The sequence below is a fragment of the Leishmania braziliensis genome, chromosome 9 (assembly GCF_000002845.2).
Source record: "Leishmania braziliensis MHOM/BR/75/M2904 complete genome, chromosome 9".
Lineage (NCBI taxonomy): Eukaryota > Euglenozoa > Kinetoplastea > Trypanosomatida > Trypanosomatidae > Leishmania > Leishmania braziliensis.
This window is the reverse complement of record NC_009301.2, coordinates 93,262-111,622: the sequence shown is the minus strand read 5'-3', so window position 1 is coordinate 111,622 and position 18,361 is coordinate 93,262. Positions and strand designations below refer to the sequence as shown.

At 61.4% G+C, this 18,361-nt stretch overlaps 5 protein-coding genes across 5 annotated transcripts; all 5 read right to left on the bottom strand.

The window, feature by feature from the left end:
• Nucleotides 1–1,026: 1,026 nt before the first annotated feature.
• LBRM_09_0310 (conserved hypothetical protein) lies at nt 1,027–3,378 on the bottom strand (the record flags this gene model as incomplete). The annotated part of the gene is made up of 1 exon (XM_001562597.1): nt 1,027–3,378. One exon carries the CDS (start codon nt 3,376–3,378, stop codon nt 1,027–1,029), a length of 2,352 nt encoding a protein of 783 aa, XP_001562647.1.
• A 2,120-nt stretch (nt 3,379–5,498) lies between these two features.
• Nucleotides 5,499–8,150, bottom strand: LBRM_09_0300 (putative protein kinase; the record flags this gene model as incomplete). Its single annotated transcript, XM_001562596.1, has 1 exon — nt 5,499–8,150. One exon carries the CDS (start codon nt 8,148–8,150, stop codon nt 5,499–5,501), a length of 2,652 nt encoding a protein of 883 aa, XP_001562646.1.
• Nucleotides 8,151–9,232: 1,082 nt separating this feature from the next.
• LBRM_09_0290 (conserved hypothetical protein) lies at nt 9,233–9,952 on the bottom strand (the record flags this gene model as incomplete). The annotated part of the gene is made up of 1 exon (XM_001562595.1): nt 9,233–9,952. The coding sequence occupies one exon, from the start codon at nt 9,950–9,952 to the stop codon at nt 9,233–9,235; it is 720 nt and encodes a 239-aa protein (XP_001562645.1).
• Nucleotides 9,953–10,631: 679 nt separating this feature from the next.
• LBRM_09_0280 (putative kinesin) lies at nt 10,632–14,678 on the bottom strand (the record flags this gene model as incomplete). The annotated part of the gene is made up of 1 exon (XM_001562594.2): nt 10,632–14,678. The coding sequence occupies one exon, from the start codon at nt 14,676–14,678 to the stop codon at nt 10,632–10,634; it is 4,047 nt and encodes a 1,348-aa protein (XP_001562644.2).
• An 846-nt stretch (nt 14,679–15,524) lies between these two features.
• Nucleotides 15,525–17,762, bottom strand: LBRM_09_0270 (conserved hypothetical protein; the record flags this gene model as incomplete). Its single annotated transcript, XM_001562593.1, has 1 exon — nt 15,525–17,762. One exon carries the CDS (start codon nt 17,760–17,762, stop codon nt 15,525–15,527), a length of 2,238 nt encoding a protein of 745 aa, XP_001562643.1.
• Between the last annotated feature and the right edge of the window lie 599 nt (nt 17,763–18,361).

Sequence of the window (18,361 nt, the reverse complement as noted above, 5' to 3'; positions counted from 1 at the left end):
GGGGAGAAGGGTGCTGATGGGGATGGGCTATGCCTTTTTTCGTCTACGTGTCCATCCACTGCCTTACAACACGTGGGCTTTTATTCCACTCGGCTACGCCCCGGCCTGTCACGGGCCCGATTGCGTGGTGCGAAGCAGCCGTAGGCACACACGGCACTGCAACGGGTCGATCCAGTCAGCGGTGCACGGCTCCTGCCTCAAAGCTCTACCCCCCCGCACCGCCGATCGCCTCACAGCCGCTCCCACTGTGCCGGTCGCCACGTGATGCATCCCCCTCTCCGGGTGGCTCAGGGCTCCCCACACCAGAGGGCAGCTCGGCAGTGGCAGGGATGGAGGGAGGGGAGCTGCTTGGCTTCCTCACGGAGTGTGGGAGGAGGGTGTGTGTGCTGGAGCTGGACATTGTTCAGAGGTGTCGTACATCCTGAGGGCACAGGGATACATGAGGAAACCAAAAAGAGCCAAAGAAAAGAGTTTAGTATGGGCGTAGAATGGGAAAGGTGCAGAGAAGAGCGAGAGGTTGCGCAAGAGGGGGTAGAGCAGTTCGAGGAGGGGGTATACACCTGCACTCCGAATATACAAATGTGGCCACACACCCGCCTGCGCACACCTCATGGGCAAACACCGCCCCGAGGCAGACACGTAGGCGTATACAGGGAGAGAGAGAGAGGGAGAGAGAGACAACCATAACACAGCGGAGAAAAGAAGAATAAATAGAGCGACTTACTAGAAAGAGCTGTCCTGGCGAGAGGGGGGGGTAGTCACTGTGACAAGATGGATGTGGCAATGAAAGGGCATGGGGGTGGGTTGGAGGGGGGGGGGTGAGAGGCCATGAGGGAAGTTCCGTTTCACTGCTGTTCGGGACACGACCGACAACCACCGTGAAGGGCACCCTTACTAGCAACCCGCCTCTGCATCAATCGCTCTGCATGACGGAATACCGCACCGTTCTCCTTCCCCAAACTTAGCTCTCTACATGCCATCCCGCTGACATACATGCATACAAGACAGGCATCAGCTTAAAGCAGCTTAGTGATGCATTAGTTTTGCCTCTGGTGGGGTGCCGCACGGAGACGTGGTCGCCGGCGTCCTTGTTGTTGGGCTGTTGCATTCAAGAGGAACTTGTTGATACATGAACCCGTTGATCTTCCGCACCTGCGACAGCCACTGCATCGCACCGCGCGCGGCCAGATGCTCGAGGATGCCCTGCTGCGGCACACCAAACGCAGTCACCAGGCGGCGGAAGATGTTGTGGCGCTCCGGCGCGGCCAGCGGGCGAAACAGGATGCTGTAGCTGGAGTAAAAGTAGTAGACCAGCACCCGCACCTCGTCGTAGCGTATATCGAGGGTGATGGACTGGTAGTCAAAGGCGGCGCGCAGGGCCACGTCGAGCGAGCGCGTGATGAAGGGCTGCAGCAGCGCACGCGTGACAGCGTCGGCTTCAATCAGCTCAACACGAGGTTTCTCTGGAGACAAGTCTGTCTTGCGCTCCACAATAATTCGGCTCTGCACCACGACCTTCTGTTCGGCCTGCAAGGCACCGTCACTCAAAGGACTACGGCCACGCTGGCACCCTCTCAGTGTTGTGCACCCAGGGTTACACGTGGTGGACGCAGGACAGAAAGCTTCCATCGGTCGCGCAGACCCATCCTGCAGACCGGATACAGCTTCCCTCGCCCCCAGGCTTGACGAGTTCATACGCATTATTGGATAAGATGAGGGGCTGGATGAGTTCGCGTTATCGATCATGGGTTGAGGAACTGTCGCCACAGCTGCTGCAACCGCCTCCGCTGCCGCCGCAAGAAGATTTGGCTTCGCTGCGTGCGCCAGGAGGTACAGCATCATGCTACCGCTCCTGCGGCTTGTGCTGGTTGCGTCACGGATGCCTCCCTCGACGTCGTCATTGCCGTCGGCGTGCTTCGCTGCTGTAGCGTGCACCACGGTAAGCATCTGGTACGCTTGCGCGACAACGCCAGAGAGGCCAAAGCGTGGCAGCGCCTGCGCCACCGCCTCGGAAGCCGTGAGAACGCTGGGTGCGGCAAAGGCCCACATGCGGCCGCCAAAGACAACATCGGGGCCCTCGTAGCGGTACGTCCCGTCCAGCGATTCCACGCGCACGGCAGCGTCGGTGCACCAGTGCACGGCGTAGGAGAGCAGTAGGCGACCCTCGTCACCGAGCACGGCGCGCAGCGGACCGTCGATGGGGCGGCGCTGCAGCTCCTCGATGGCGCTGAAGGCCATCTGCACGGCCGCCGCGACGCTGCGCGTGACGTACGATGTGGTGAGTGGGTGCACCTGCTGAATCTGGTAGGCGCCGTGCCGCACCATCTGCCGCACCAGTACCCCATCGAGCCGGTCCGTCACCTCGGCCATCTGCTCTGCAGCAAGGTCCCAGAGCTCCTCGCCGCGGCAGGGGCCGATGGTGAGCATGGCGAAGGGCGCCATCTTGGGTGCGTGCGCTGCGGCGTCGTAGGTACGCATGCACCACAGCACGACCGCGATGGCGATGGCCAGAAGCAGCAGGGAGCCGAATAAGGTCCACAAGGTGATGATGGTGACGTTGGTGGCTGTGAGAGAGACGTACGTCTGGCGTGAGCGCACCGCAATATATAGCGAGGAGAGGGGTGCTAGGATGTCCATGACGGTGCTGTCGGAAATGAATGCCTCGTACGTCTCCTGCGTTGTGTTCGGTGGAAGCGAGGAGGCGATCACGCGCGTGCTAGATGAGTTCTTCGACAGGTCGTAGATTACGTAATTCAGGTGCTTGGCCTTGGCAAGTGTGTCGAGCTGAATAACGTCGAGGGCGCCCGTCACGTTGACGATGAGTAGCACGAAGCCCCAGAAGTTTGCCAGTGAGGGGGGCGTGCCGTTCAAGGTGCGCATGTAGAGGGGCGCGCGCGTCGAGATGACCCAAATGCGGCGGAGAGAGGCGATGGTGGTGTGTCGCGGGCCAACAATGGAGTACCGGCCTGACAGAACTGTCTCCAGTGTGGTGGGCCTGTGCTGGTTTGTCGGGTCGCTTGGGCTCATCAGGTCGCGGCCCACCGTTTCCGCGTCGTGCGGGTACGTCATGGCGATGACTCCTCCGGGGCAGATGGCTTGCAACGCCACGGCAGGCTTCTGCGAGGCGAGCAGAGATGCAAAGCGTGGAAATCGTGTCAGATACTCGGTAGCGTTGTCCCTTGACAGCACAACAGACACATTGCCGGACGGCTGCAGAGCGGGGACCGTGCTCAGAGCGTAGCCCCCCAACGCACGCGCAACGGCGAGGCCGTCGATCATGACGGCGCGCAACACCGCAGCCCACGCAGTGATGGTGCTGTACTCGTCCGCCCGAAGTGCGGCATTGCGCGCGTTAGCGCTTCTGCGTATAACGAGCATCGGCACCAGGATGCCAATGAAGATGGTTAATAAACACACGAGCACACAGGCAGTGATGATGTAGAAGTTTTTCGGCAGTACTGCGTGCGGCGTGGCAGTGAACTTTTGGCTAAATGGAGAAGGTTTATGGTAGGCAAGTGCGACGGGACGTGACGCCTGGCGAGCGAGTCGCCCACTGGCTGGTTCTGCCAGCCGCTGTGAACTCGGTAAGCCGACAACCATGTCCTGAGTGGAGATGGCATGGGCTTCATGGCTGCCACAAGGTGCACTACCACCACCGCCACCATCACCGTTGTCCTCGCGGGCACGCTCCAGCATGCTCTCCCTCCTCCTTTTGCTCGGGATGCCTGGCAACTACCCGTCGCTGCTTGCGGGTGCACCGGGTTACCCTTTCACCCACCACACGCGCGCTGCCTTCCTTCAAAGCAGACCCTTCTGTGGCTCTCCTAATCTCTCTCTCCTCTACAGGAGCACAGCTGCATGAGGCACGCGAGGAAAAGAGCAAACTGCAACACGCTTGAACGGTAATACCGGCGCATAGCAGCGAGATATACCAGTCGCGAAATTAGGGCAGGGTGAAGAGCAAAGTGTATCACAGAGAGGGTTGGTCGAGGTAAGCGGCGCTCACGCTGACGGAGGCACCCCCCAAACGCTCGCTCTCTCACAGACCGCGCTCGTGAAGAGAGACGGTCGCACGGATGAAGTGTGGTTACTAGGGGATGTATATGCACATGTACGTATGTATATATATATATATATATGTATATATAGGTGTGTGTGTGTGTGTGGGTGGGTGGGAGGGTGTGTGGGTGTGTGTGTGTGTGTGTGGGTGTGGGTGGGTGTGGGTGTGTGGGTGGGTGTGTATGGAAAGCGATGACGCAACTTAAAAATACGCGTTGTATCAGCGTCTTCACGAGGGAGGGAGGGAGGGGTGATAGCAGTGGGTGAGTCAGTCACCGTGTGTACATACACTTTGCTGCTGCTCCGGCGTCCGTTCTTTTTATGCGAGACAACGCAGGCGGGCATTTGAGAGAAGGTGAATGATGTAATGGATAGGGAAGGTGAGGGAGAGGCAAGGGAAGGGCAGGCCATCAGACGGAGACGGCGCGTCGAGTGTAGTGCACAGCATCTTGACAAGAACGAGGGTATGATCAAGGGGCTGCTGCCACTCGAGAGTTGCTGCCACCTCCCATGAACCTCGTCATCTCTGCTGCAAGCACACACACACACACACCACATGGGGGGAGGGGCGCTCTGGGCCTTCTCTTCTGCGCTTTCCTTCTCTCTGCTTCCTCTTCTCGCTCATTTCTGTTTGTTGTTTTGTGTGCTTCGCACGACAGAGTGGTGCATGTGGGTCGGAAAATCAAGGTGAATGCAAGGGACTTCGTGCGCGCGCGCGCGTGTGTGTGTGTGCGTGCCGGAGGATACACCAACGATACCGCAGGAAAGGCTCATGAAACGACACGTCCACAGACAGCGAGGGAAGGGGTGGGAACGCTCTCGGGTACGGCAAGAGGAGAGTGGAGGGGGGGGAGGAGGTTGTGTAGGGGAGGGAGAAGCGGAAAGATGTGGAGGGCAGTGTAGTATATATACGCCACAGAGAGGGGGAGAGGTGCCAAGCAGAGAGCGACAGGAAGCGCACGAGCACCCACAACCCGCCCTCACATTCACTCGTCTGCATTCGCAACCACGGGCGAGTTGAGAGTGGGGGAAGGGGGAGGGGGGAGGGGAGGGGCGCTCAATACACGGAAAAAAAGGCACGCCGCAGTTGCGCGTCTCCTCACTCTCCCTCCACCTTCACCTTCGTCTTATAATCTCCTCTTAAAATGTGGAGTGCCACTGCCTCGCCTCTTGACACGCTCGCCTGCTGCAGTGGTGAAGGAGTCGAGGGCGGGAGCGGGAGAGAGGCCGTTGTGTGTTTCTCACCTCTCCTTACGGGGGCAAACGAGCGACTTCGTTCTGCTTCACAGGTGTGTGAGCGCTGCGAGCCAAAGACACGTCGTCGCCTCTTCCTCCAGCTGGTGAATAACACCCGTGCGCAGCGATACGAGGCACACAGCTCGCGTCTCGCGCGGTCTTGTCCCTCCAGCCTATTGCTGCGCTTGTGCTGGTGTGGTGTGTTACTGATGCAGGCGGCGTTGCGTGTGGCTGTCTCCACATCGTCGCACCTTTATCATGAAGCCGTGGCGCACCTCAGCCTCCCGTTCCGGGGTGACGGAGAGGACCCGTTGATAGCTACCCAGCAACGGGGCGTCATCTAAGGTGGTAAAGTATGGCATGCGCAGCAGCTCTGCCGCGGAGGGGCGCTGCTGCGGGTCGAGCTGTAAGGCGGCGCAGAGTACGTCCATGCAAGCTTGCGTGGGCCGACGGCGTGGCTGGTGCCGCGAGCGTTCCAGCTCTGCCTCAAACCAACCCCGAAAACCGTGGAATTGCTGATAAAGGAAACTTGGCTCGAAGATGGTCTGCAGCTTGCCCCAGTTGGGCGGCTGCGTGGCTTGCCCAGACTCAGCCAAACGCCCCTGCCTCTCCAGTTGTTCCAGAACGCGCATGTGCTGACACGAGTCAGGGTGATAGACGCGCACCGGTGGCAGCGGTCCTAGCACCTCTGTAATGCGGGAGAGCTGGTCTAGTTCCGTAGCCGCCGATCGCTCAGGCGCACGCTGCTGTGGCTGCGCGCGGTGCCTGTAAAAGGGGGGCTCGAGAAGGTACATCTGGGCGAGCAGGCACCCAAGCGACCACACATCCACCTTCTCATCATACGCGGTGCTGCCCAGCAGCATCTCTGGTGGACGGTAGGCCAGGGTAATCACGCTTGGTGTCCGCCACACAGGCGCGCCAGACTGCGACGGCCCGGATGCGACGATGGAGCACAGCCCAAAGTCGGTCAACTGCACCTCGCCTTCCCACGTTACCAACACATTATCGGACTTAATGTCGCGGTGAATAATGCGCATCTCATGCAGCTTGCGTACCGCGATGAGGAGTTTCTTCATGAGGAAGGCCATCTCCGACGGAGTAAAGGCGAACTGGCGGCGACACAGGCCGGCCAGACTCGCCGTGGCGTACGCGAACACCAGCACAATGTCGCGCTGCTGCCGATCGTAGAGAAGAACATCACAGAGTTGCGAGACCTCCGCGAGAGGGTCGGTGATGGCCACCGTGGCGCGGTGATGCACGTCGTTGCGCAGTCGTTCCTCGAGCCGCTCGCGCTGGCTCTGGATGTGTCGAAGGGCAATTATCTCCCGCAACGAGGTCTGTGGAAAGCCCTGGTGGGTGCTCAGTATCTTGAGACGCTTCAGTGCCACCGCAGCGCCAGTTCGCTTGTCGACGCCCTTGAAGACCTCGCCATACGTGCCTTCGCTGAGCTTCTCGTGCACCTCATAGACGTCCATCACAGTGCGCTGGATGGAGCCAAAGTCAATAGATGGCGGCGGAGCGCCGGGGAGGTTTACCCCCGCAAAGCGGTGACGCCGGCATGGGGACCCTTGCGCGCCGGGGTATGGTGTTGGTGTAAGCGAGCGTAGGCGCGGGAAGCCGCTTGTCTCTATCGCTCCGGAAGGGCTTGCACCAGATGTGGTCGGTCGAATATGATGCTGTTGCGCGACGACCGACGCCACGGAGGCCGACACGGGCGACCCCACGTTTAGCGCGTTGGCAGTGATGGCGCGTGTGGTGACGCTTGTGAGGATCGGCGGTGGGCGCGACGCTGGGGCCGCTGGGAGAGGTGCGACACCGATGCCACTCGCCTCAGCCTTGACGATGGTGGCGGCGGCTGGGGAGGCTAGTGGAAGAGGTGGTGAGACACCCAAAGGGGCATGCGCCGGCGTGTCTGACGTACACTGTGCCTCCTCGTTGGCCTTGGCCGGGCTCTCTGCTTCTTCGGCTGCTTCTCTTCTGCCCCCTTTGAGCGCCTCGCCATGGGCGGAGACGTTGACGCATGTGGTGGCCGCACCGTTACCACCACCACCGCCCGCAGCGGAGACGGACGCCGGCGTACGAGCTGACGTCTTTGCAGTGTCGGCTGGAGTGGCACTGCAACTTGACAATACGAGCCGCAAGACACGGCTGCCGCTGCTGCCGACATCTGCGGTACATATACCACGAGGTGCCGTTGCCAAAGGAGGTGTAGCTGCAGAGGCAATGGGTTTGCTCAGAGATGGACGCAGCCGCTTTGAGGGGGGCACCCCTTCCTCTTCATCAACCCGCTCCTGCAGCTGCCGTGCGTGGGGAAGGGGCTGAAGTGAGGCGGCGGAGGGCTGGAGGCGCAGCGTGTGATGAGCCACAGGATGGGGAGACAAAGAAGAGACGAAGGAGGGCGTGACGGGGTCTAGCCGCATGATTCGCGCTGTACTTGCCCTACCACTAGCATCCACAGCCCTAGTGGCGCCATTGACGACTGAATGCAGCTGTGGTGGTGGTGTTGTTGGCGCCTCTGTTTCTCTGCACCTAGTGCGGATGGAGTGTGCCTGCTCACCGCATAGAGGTTCGTCTATGCCTGACGCGACTAGCCCCAGTGGCGCTGTTGCCAATGTGGCCACCGCGGGTGGTGGCTGGGCTTCGTGCACGCTGCCGCCTGAGCTGGAGGTGAGGGGAGAGTTGCTGGCACAGCTGGTGCCACCATCGCCGCCGCCGACGCTTGGACCTCGACCAGCGCCCCTGCTAATCGCCTCCTCTCCCCTTTCGTCATCCTCTACTATGATCGCCTTTGCATAGTTGTGACCCTCACAGGAGGGGGACGCAGAGCCACGGCTGTTTCTACGTGGATGCTGCATCTTGCCGTTGCCAAGCGCTTGGAAGCGAGGGGAGAGGTAGGGGTGGGGGGCAGCGCTCCCCCCTCCCCCTCTCTCTTTGTGTGTGTGTGTGTGCCTATTGGCTGAGGAGTGCACCGGGGGAGGAGGAGGGGAGGGAGCGCTGCCCCTCTTCCGGTTCCCTCTTTCGCCGCCCTCTTTTTCGTTTCGCTTTCCGCCTTTCAATCGCGCGTCGGTCCCTCGCTGGTCTGCGCCCTCTCACGAAGCTTAAAAGTGGGCGTGAATGCGTGTCTGCGCCTACGCCGTATCAGCACGTTGCGCCCCCTCTCACACACACTCACACACACACTCTCTCTCTCTCGTTATCCCTTTACTTCTCTCGTCGAGTGTGTGTGTCCGCTCTTGTTGCTGTGCCGTTGAATGTAGTGGTGCAGTAGGGTGGGGGATAGGGAGGGTTTAGGCGATTGTAGAGGGGAGGGAGGGAGAGAGGCGGCGCTGGTGGCTGGGGAACCACACCAGAGTAGCAGATGCGAAAGGCGCCGCGACCAGGAGGGAGAGGACGAGGGGATAGGTGGCCGGCGGTAAGAGAGTGACCGTGGTGAGAAAGAGCAGTCGTGCCACTAGACTCGACTCATCTTGCTTGTTGGTGCGCGTGTGTACACCTTTGCCATGCGCGCACCAAGGCACACGTACACGACTGCGGAGGGCAAATGCCCCCGCCCCCGCAGCAGCAGCAGCAGCCCTGAGTCGAAGCGACAACGCGACCTCTTCACAACTCTTATTTACTGTGCGTGTGTGCGCCTCTCTCTGTGAAGTACACACACGTACACACCACTGCTGCTGCGGATGTTTTGCTCTTAGCAGCCCTTTAATGCGACCTCTCGTCTTGGAAGAACGCGAGTGGTGTCCCCGCTGGAAGGAGTGCTCGCCGCTGATGGCGCAGTAGAAGCACCAGTAGCGAGTAGCGGCGCTTGTGATCTTGAAGCGAGGAGGGGGGACCGAGAGAGGAAAGGGAGTCCCTGCACCCTATCCTCCCCCCCCCCCCCCAATGCCGCAACAGCAGGGGTTTCCTCTTAACTCTACTGCATGCATAGCCAGAGTGCTCATCAGGGGTGATAGCCATGCCCACCGAACACATTTGCGGACCCGATGCCCAGGCTCTCTCCCTTGATGGTGAAACACATGGCCACATCAACCACCTCCTCGGCGCCATTCTCGCCATCGTCGCTGTTGCTATCTGGGAGATACGAGGTCGTGTCACTGAAGCGCTCCTGCAGGAGTTGCTCCATGAGAATCTCCTCCGACGTCTTCTTCGGCTGTGCGAAGGCGCGGCGTGGCGCCGCTGCGGCGGGCACACCGGACACAGGCTGCTGCTGCTGCTGCTGCTCCGCTCGTGTACTGATAATGGAGTCGTACACCACCTCCAGTTCATCCAAGGCGCGGACAATGGTCAATGTCAGGGCGACATCCTCGAGAAGCGGCGCACCCGCCAGCCCCGGTGACACCCTGAGCTTCTCCTCATTACTTGCTGTTCGTGTTCTTGCAGAGGGCAGGGAAGCGACAACTACGGTAGCAGCGGCGGCATCTGCATTGTTGCCAACGTCCACCGTGAGCGTTGGTGAGGACACCACCGTCGATTGCGGCGCTGCTGCGGAGCTGGCCGCGTGGCGCTGTTGCACGACCGGCAGCACCGCGACCAGCATGCACCGGTCCCACAAAGGTAACTCGTCCAGCGCATGCAGAGCAACGATGGGCTGGAGGCGGGCCGCATACGTCTCAGAGATGCTGCCAAAGGGCATCCGTCGAGCTTCAAACACGAATGTCATTGGCCTCTGTTGGCGTGTGACCGCATGTGTGCAGTGCTGTGCAGTGTTGTGCTGTGCACGTGTGTGAGGGAGATGCGGAAGAGATGCAAAGCGAGCATGTGCTTGTGCGTCTGCGGGAGACTGCAGCGCTTCAGAAGAAAAGGAGATGGAGATGAGAGAGACCAAAGTGGATGGCGCCTCTGCGTCGTGAGCTGTGTTTAGTGTCTGGTCTACATGTAGCCTGCCGCACCCCCCTTTCTTCCCCTCCTCATCTGCCTAGAAAACGAGGCAACATGCTTGATTCGCTACCGTCAAGCCTGTACGGCCGCTAGAGAGGGACACGGACTGCCAACACGACGGACAAGAGCGGGCGCAACTCTGTGGAGGACCTCCTCTGATCCTTTTTGTGTGGCTGTATTCGCGCTTGTATCGGGGGGGGGGGGGAGGGGCAGGGCACGTGCGCGGAAGGCCCCTCTGCGGTGCCGCTGTTCTTCTCCCCCTTCCGCGAGTGAAACGGCTCGCCCACGTCAGTGGTTACCGCCTTCATGCCACGCAGAGGAGGGAGAGAGGCAGTCGTGATGAGCGCGAGCGCACAAGGACCCACCGAATGAGAGAGAGAGGCCGGAGGAAGGAGTGTTGTCACGCCGGCGTTCCTCCTGTTCCCCCCCCCTGAGCACCCTAAACACATCCCTCTTTCGCATCACAGGTAGTACACCTGCGTGAGAGGCGACGTCGGCCGCGTCACGGGTACCGAGGCAACTGCACCGAGAGAAGAGTTGCGGCAGGGCGGCATCAAGGGCGCTCTGTTCTTCTCTACACGCCGAACGGTTTCCGCCGACTGACACGTCGCCGCGAGGATGAGAGGAGAGTCACAATGCTCGTGCTCCTTGAGTTGGATCACCACTTCCTCGACGGCGTCCTCCTCGTCGCCGCCGGCCGCCGCCTCTGCGTGAGGTAACTCACCGTTGCGGTCCATCGACATGGCGATTGCCTGCCTCGACGTTCCCTGAAGCGGAGAGTCGTGCGAGACAGTGTGCACCGCACTGCGGCTCTTCAAGTTCTTCGTCCATGTCGCCGTGGCTGGCAATGTTGAGACTGATGCCGCTGGCGCAACGGCCTCGTACGCGGCAGGAACCGCAGAGGACGGGAAGATCGCTGAGTCAGCCTCGGGCTCCACCGTGACACTGTCGCAGGCAGACCTCACGGCACTGACGATGTCCCTCCCTTTCAGCGAGGACGACGCCGTTGCGTCGGCGGATGAGGAGGAGGAGGAGGAGCGGGGCGTGTTGTGCAGCTGACGCAACGGCGCCGATAGGAAGGCAGAGGTCGCGGCAATAGCGGCACTTCCCTCGATCGACTCTTTCGCGCGTGATGGTTCGCCGGCTGCGAGGTGCACTTTCCCTGTGAGCGGACTCCCATCGCCTTCGGATTCGTGTTCGTGCAGAACGCATGGGCCTCTCTCGTTCTCTTGGTAGTTGATGTGGCTTCGTGTCTGCCGCTGCTGTTGCGCCGTCGACGATGCGGTCGCCACAGTACCGCACGCTGAGAGCGTCGGCAGGAGGGGAGAGGAAGAGCTCGCGCGGGATGGCGATGTGGACAGGGTCGGTTTCACTGGCGCATCGGGAGGGAATATCTGCCGCGCTAGGAAAGTGTTCATGACGCATCGAGCGTGCTGCTGCTGTCGCTCAATCGTTGACCTGCAGCGTTGCCCACCAGTGCTGCTGCTGCTGCTGTTGCTTCGACTGCTTCTCCCCCTTGGCCACCGTGTGTCGTCGCTAACGCTAACGCTGCTGCCGTCGACACCAACCGCTTCCTCGAGCCTCTCCACGTCGTCGGGCACCACTGCCGTGCGGACTACCGTCCCTGCTGCGAGCGACGCAGTGGAGAAGGGTGACACGCTCACCATCCACCGTTCACTGTCTTCTCGTGCTGTAGAGCTGGTGGGAGTGGCTCGCATACGCCTCGCAGCGACCAATGCTGTGGCAGACTCCGCAGGGGCGGCATTTTCCTCCAGCCTACCGCCATTGTTAGCGGTTGGAATGACCTTGGGGGACTCATCTTCTGCAGCCGCTTCTCGGTTCCTGTATTGAAGGGGCAACGAATGAGGCGTGCGTGCGGCAGGCGATCCGCAGGCGGTGGCGCTGTTCCGGCTTTCTGTTGGGGTGCGCGGCTGCAGCGACTTTGGCAGAGGCTTCTGCAGCCGCCGCGATGAGTCTGCTCCGTGTGAATGACTCACTTCTGCGAGTTCTGCCTCAAGCTCAGCGACGCGGGCGTCTCTCTCCGACAGCGCGACGCGGTACCACCGCAGCTCATCAACACACTCATCATAGCTCTCGCAGAGGGACTTGCACTGCTTGTACAGCTTCTGGGCCATTTCTTTGTACTGGAGAGCCTCATCACGGAGTCGGGAAGCGTCGGCGGCGCTCATGATGACTTCACCAGGCCTGCACCGGTCGTGGGGCTCACTTAACGCAGCGCTGCACGCCGCGCTCGTGCGCCGTAGTCGAGTGTCAGCTGCGGCGCTGATGCCGGGAGCGCTGGCGCACCCACTGAAGGTGTCCTCCTTCCTCACCTCATCCTCGTCGCCTGTAAGTGCCAGCCGTTGATTCGGCGCCGACGCGCTGCGGAAGAGCACGTGGGGAACACGAACCGCGCATGTGCTGCCGCCATGGTGACGGCAGCTGATGCTGTTGTGGTGTGACTGCGAATGGGTGACACACGCATAGAGCTGCGGCTGGTGTTGTCGCTCGCGTTGTTGCACTGGCAGCGCGCGCAGAACGACCTCCGGGTTAACGGCGCTCGCCTCCGCCCCCAGCCGCAGGGAGGAGACTGTCTCGAAGAAGTCGACGGACCGGCTGGAGCAGCACACCAGCAGCACGACGTGCACGGCTGCCGCACTCGATGGTGAACTCGGGGAAGTGGAGGAGGGTGGAGGCGCTGCGGAGAGCTGCGGGACCAGAAAGGGCTCGAGAATTGCCGTTAAAGCGCTGTCCTTGAAGGGGGCATGGCGCAGCGGCGGCCGACGTGTGAGTGTTGTCGCCGCCAACTCTCGAGTGACGGCTATATGGCTCAGGTGTGTCGCCTCATAGAGGGCGCGGAAAACCTTGCGAAGGGCCAGGAGACTTGCATTGATGGACCGTGTCTCGCGTCGCCGCCGTGCTTGTGCCGCCTTCTTGTCTTCCTCGGGAGATGGGCGGAGGAGAGAGCGATGATACGCCGAGTTCGTAGTGGTGGTGGTGCTGATGCTGATACCGCTTTGCTTCGAGGAGACGTCAGATTGCATGGACGTATCCAGTAAGATGCGACTGTGCTGGCTGCTCGCGCGTGACGAGGACGCTGCGCTGGTGGTTGCCTGTGTTCGCCGCTTCGGCTGATGGTGCACCACCTGAGAGGCGCGCACATCGGCTACGTCCACATCGGTGAGCTTGCCGCTCTCTGATCCAGCAAGATCCACAAAAGCTGTCTCGTGCTGCATCATCCACTCGCCTGCCGGACTGTCCGACGCAGCACGCGCGTAGACCTGGACACATAGGACAAGATGACCACGGGAGGAGCTCTGGTTGCGACTGGTGGTGCACGCCTGCCGCAGTGCGAGGAGGGCCTGTAGGACTGCCTGCGCCTCGGTGAAGGTCGTGCATCGTGCCCGCTCCAGTGACCGCAGCACCTTCTGTTTTTCAGTAGCCTTGTATTCAGTCTTGAGAAACCGCGACAGGGTCGGCGACGATACGAACGGCGCGGCCGCTGCTCCAGCGGCGGCAGTGCGGGCCGTCGCTTCCGACACGGAGCTCTCACCACGCGTACACAACAATTCCTCCTGCGCGTACGAGTCAGCGTCGTCTGGCTGTTGCTCACTGCAGTACAGGTGGTGTGCCACCCACACTGGCAGCTGGCGCCGTAGGTCGGAAGACCGCAGGGAGTGGGGCACTGCTGCTGCAGCGTCAGTCGGAGCCTTGGAGCTCAGGCGGCGGCCCGCGCTGCCTCGTGCTGCCCCAGCCGTGCTAGTGGAGTATGGGAAGTCCGACGCCGACAGTACGACGGAGAGCGCAACCAGATCAGTCACCACCTCGCTGTACACCTCAAAGCACGAAAGATCAACAAAGACGTCCTCGGCAGCGCTGCCACTGTCAGTGCCTCCTAGGCGATGCTGCGCTGTGCCGTTCCTTGAGTAGAACACATCGTGCAGGTAGCGAGGCACCACGCCTGCCGAAGGGGACAGTCCCTCGGCGCCAGGCCGCGTGGGGGTCTCGCCAAAGAGGCTGTACGTCTTGCCACTCGCTGTCTGTCCATAGGCGAGGTAAATACGACGTGCCGCCATCGGCACGGGGGCGCTGCCGTCCCACCGCCGCTTCTGCTCGAGTAGGAGCGGCGCCGGCTCCAGCAGACACCGGCACGTGGCGTCATAGAGGTGTTGTTGTTGTTGAGCAGCCATAGCCCCTGATGTTGCTGCCGCGGCTACTGAAGGGAGAAAAACACCATCGCAGGAAAACGACGCCTTGCTAAGAGTGACGGGGTCAGCGAGGCTGACGCGTGTACCGGTGGTGATGGCAGACGCAGCTGCTGTCGTTGCCGCCGCCGAGGAAGGTCCTTCAGCTCGCATAAGAAGAGTGGCCTCAGTTGAGCCCCTAGAGATACAACAATGCCCGCCCGTTGATGTGTTTACACCGAGGATTGCAGCCGACGCCGCCGTGGCAGTGGCGGTGGGGGGGCGGTCCGCTGGCGGCGGAGCAAAGCGGCAGAACACCTTCATGAGCGTGTGTGAGAACCCCTCACTCAGCAGATGCAGGGAGAATTAAGGTCTATCTAGCCGGAGTGCGGTCGTATCTCTGTATACATGTGGGCATATGTGTGGATGTGTATGCATGGACGCCGACATGTACGCATAGGTGCGTGGGGTACGGATCTGAAGGAGGAGAGAGGGGGGGGGGAAGGTGGGAGGTGTACGATGACAGGGTCAGCAGCGGCGACGCCTTTTCATGTGCGCGCTGTCCTTGGCAGTGATAGCGGCCGCCAACGTAAGCCTCTTCGCGCGCGCATGTGTGGGTGTATGTGTGAGCGGTGAGAAAACCACAAAGAAGGAGCAGCAGAGATTGAGAGATCGATGCTGAGATAGGGGAATCGTTTGGAAGCACAGGAAGAGTAGCCCACATCTTTTCCCTCCCTTGCAGCTCTCTCTCCTTCTCTACCGGCGAAAAATATGACGGTGATGGCGGAAGGGAGGGGCGGCGCGTGCGGCATCCATCGCGGCAACGCGGGATCCTCAGTTACGCCCTTTGCTCTTTCTTTGCTCTTGATGGGAGGCCGCGCATGGGCGCCGATGGTCTTCGTACTTCCCATTGTGTAGGTGCTGTGGAGGCATCAAAACACAGCGGTAGTGAGGCAGCTGCATGTCTGCGAGGCAGCGGTACGCAAAGTGGGGTGGTTGGGTGGGAAAGCCTGTCAGCGCCGTTCTCCTGCTTGGTCTCTCTCTCTCTCTCTCTCGCTTCCTTCTCTTTCTCCATCTAAGCATCTCATGGAAAGAGAGGGACACGGGGAGGGGTGGCGTTGCTGGGCTGCCTGCACGCGTCCGGCAGAGTTGGCCTCCGCGTCACGCTTCTCATATGCGCAGTGGCAGCACGGCTGTCTGTCGAGTCCACTTCAGCTGCAGCTGCTTCTCTGCCCCGCCATCCGCAGTCCCACAATCCCCGGAAGGGCGGCGGCACACAAGTTCCCCCACCAGCACTTGGGGGTACGTTAGAGACTGGATGAGGCGGCGCACCGCCAGCAGCACAACTTCCTGAACCTTTTCATTGGACTCATTCATGCACGATCCGCTCGTTGATGCGCTGCCACCGCCGCCACTGCCGCTACTGTACATCCCGGACCGCAGGTGAAGTGGCGGACGTGCGGCTGCGCTGTACGAGTCACGTCCTTCCTCAATGCTGGTGCCATGGACGGCAGTCGCTTCATTGCGTGACGTGTGGATTGCGGTGAAAGCCGTCGCCGCCGCCGCTCCCGAGTGAACGTCGCCGCCACCACCACCGCTGGCACGCATGCTCCAGCCGCCGTGGTGACCACTGACCTCCGATGCCGACACGCCCCCGTTGGTGTCGGGCATCGCCTTCACCATTGCAGTAAAGAGCGGCGCTGTAGGGAAGCTCAGCTCCACGCGTGCCCCATGGAATGCGGCATAGAGGTGGCCGGTAAAGATGACGCGACGCACAGCAACGGAGCAGTTCAGTGTGAGGACGTCCGGCGGCACGCACAGAGAGACGGGGAGGAGAGCTCCGAGGGGGAGGCAGCAGCCAAGACGCACGTGAAACCGCTGATCTTCGTAGAGCAGGGGTACCGCGAAGCAGCGGAGTGGGGATGTCACTGGTGCCTGTGGGAGCGCAAAGGACCGCCGCAAGGACAGCTGTGAGGCTGGCGCGGCAAGAGTGGGTGGCATCATGTGACGGCTGTCGCTGTAGGGCTGCTCCACGGAGATGACATCTCCCTCCACACGGGGGAGAACAACACCATGCTGAGCGCCTGCATTGCTGGCGCCGCCACCTCCAACGGCGTGCAAGGGGCAGCTGGGGGTGTAGTCTGCAATAGAGACACCCGCCACCGCATCGCCGAGACGCGCGGCCCTGGCAGGGCCGCGCGTCGTCCCAGAAGAAATCGTATCGGTGGTTGCGGTGCTGAGATTCGCTACAGATGACGCGAGGAGGGTGCTGGTGGTGTCGAGGGCGGTGCGCACGCCCACCTGCTGATGGTGGTAGCCAAAACCAGTTGCTGATGTAACCAAACCAGGTGAACCGGGAGTAGCAGCAGTCGCTGCACGTCTGGCTGGCGGTGCTGCTCTTGTCGGTATGGCGGAGCATCCGGAGGCATCACCAGCTCCGTGCTGGAAGTTCAATGCGGGGCGGCGGACTTCACGGGGCGCGCACCCAAGGAGCCCTGAACCTAGCTCTAGCAACTGGATACGCAGGAGCGGCTTGCGAGGTGCTGTAAGCAGCGATGCAGCAGATTGTGACGAGGTTCGGCCCAGCAGCGGCGATAATTGGGTAGCGCTTGCGGATTGGGGCGCCGCGGCACAGGCCTGCGCCTCACGTGCCCGCATGCGGTTCTCGTAGCCCGCGTTCACGCTGTCCAACAGTTTCTCTGCGTCGTAGAGGAGGCGGTCCGTCCACACCTCCGGCTTCGTTGTGCCACCGCCGAGGCACAGAAAGGCAGCACAGCGGAGGAGCACGTTCACCCAATACGCGCTCTCCTTCCGCAGCGGGGTTGGCGGGACCGCCGCAGCTGCAGCCGCGCCGCGGCGTAGACGGCGACGAAAGCGACGAGAGGAGTCAACGCTGGCAGCCGTGGCACTACCCGCCGAGGAGAGCGGGGCAGCGGCCGCAGATGAGGAGTGCTCACCGACGCGTGTGCCAGCGCCACTCACACTATAGTCGACCTCCTTTCCACTGATTGGCCCACTCGCGTCGCTGGAGTAGTAGTAGCCCCGCTCGCGCAGTCGGCGCTTGCCGTACACCTCGCGAGGGCTATAGTGAAGTCCGTTGATGAGAATCCAGCGGTAGGCAACGCCGAGCATCGTGTCCTCCGCCAGAGAGACACAACAAGTGATCAACGTGTAGAGGGGCAGTTCCTGCGGTGGAAGGAGCGGGTGGTAAGCATGGCAGTGCTCTGCCCCGTCGCTGACGGCTCCAGGGTGACCGGCCCCCGCCATTGCGGAGAACCCGTCACCCGCTGACTCTGCTGCCGTCAAACCCGGTTCCTCCGACTCCACCGGCAGGTTCAGGAATGCAAAGTACCCCAGCGCGGCGCAGAGTGCGATGCTCACAAGGAGTTCCAGCAGTAGGTGCAGCATCTTTCCCAAAGGCGCGTATGCTCGTCTGTGAGTACGCAGTAAACCAAAGTTTGGTCTCCGCCGCCTAAGTGGTGCGTGGATATCCGCGGATGTGCACACTGATGCAGGACGCCGCGGTGGGGGGGGGGGAAAGGGGGCTTGACACAACGCCTCTTTGCCTCGCCGACACCCACACACGCACACCCTGCAGCACCCCAAGTCCCACTTGGCTGCGTTCGCTAGATGCCACAACGGTTTCTCTGTTGTTGCTGCTGCTTTATTTCCTCTTAATCCTCAACCCGGTTGCGTTTCGTCCGAGTGAAGCAGGAGTTCGCTCTTGATGTGCATACACATGTGTGTGTGTGTGTGTGTGGGGTGGGGGGGGGGGAGGAGAGAGAGGGGAGGGAGTGCAGGAGTCAGGCACGAAGAACATTTGGCCACCCTGCTGGGCGCTGGAAAGCGGCAGGCTTTGTTGCGCCGCTTTGTGGGGGGAGGGGGAGAGGAAGGACCCCTCGTTGTGTCACCCCTCCTCGGGAATGAAGTTGTGGCTAACGCACAGACGTACCCACTCTCGGTTCAGAGGTGGAGACGAGGGGAGAAGGGGTGCTGATGGGGATGGG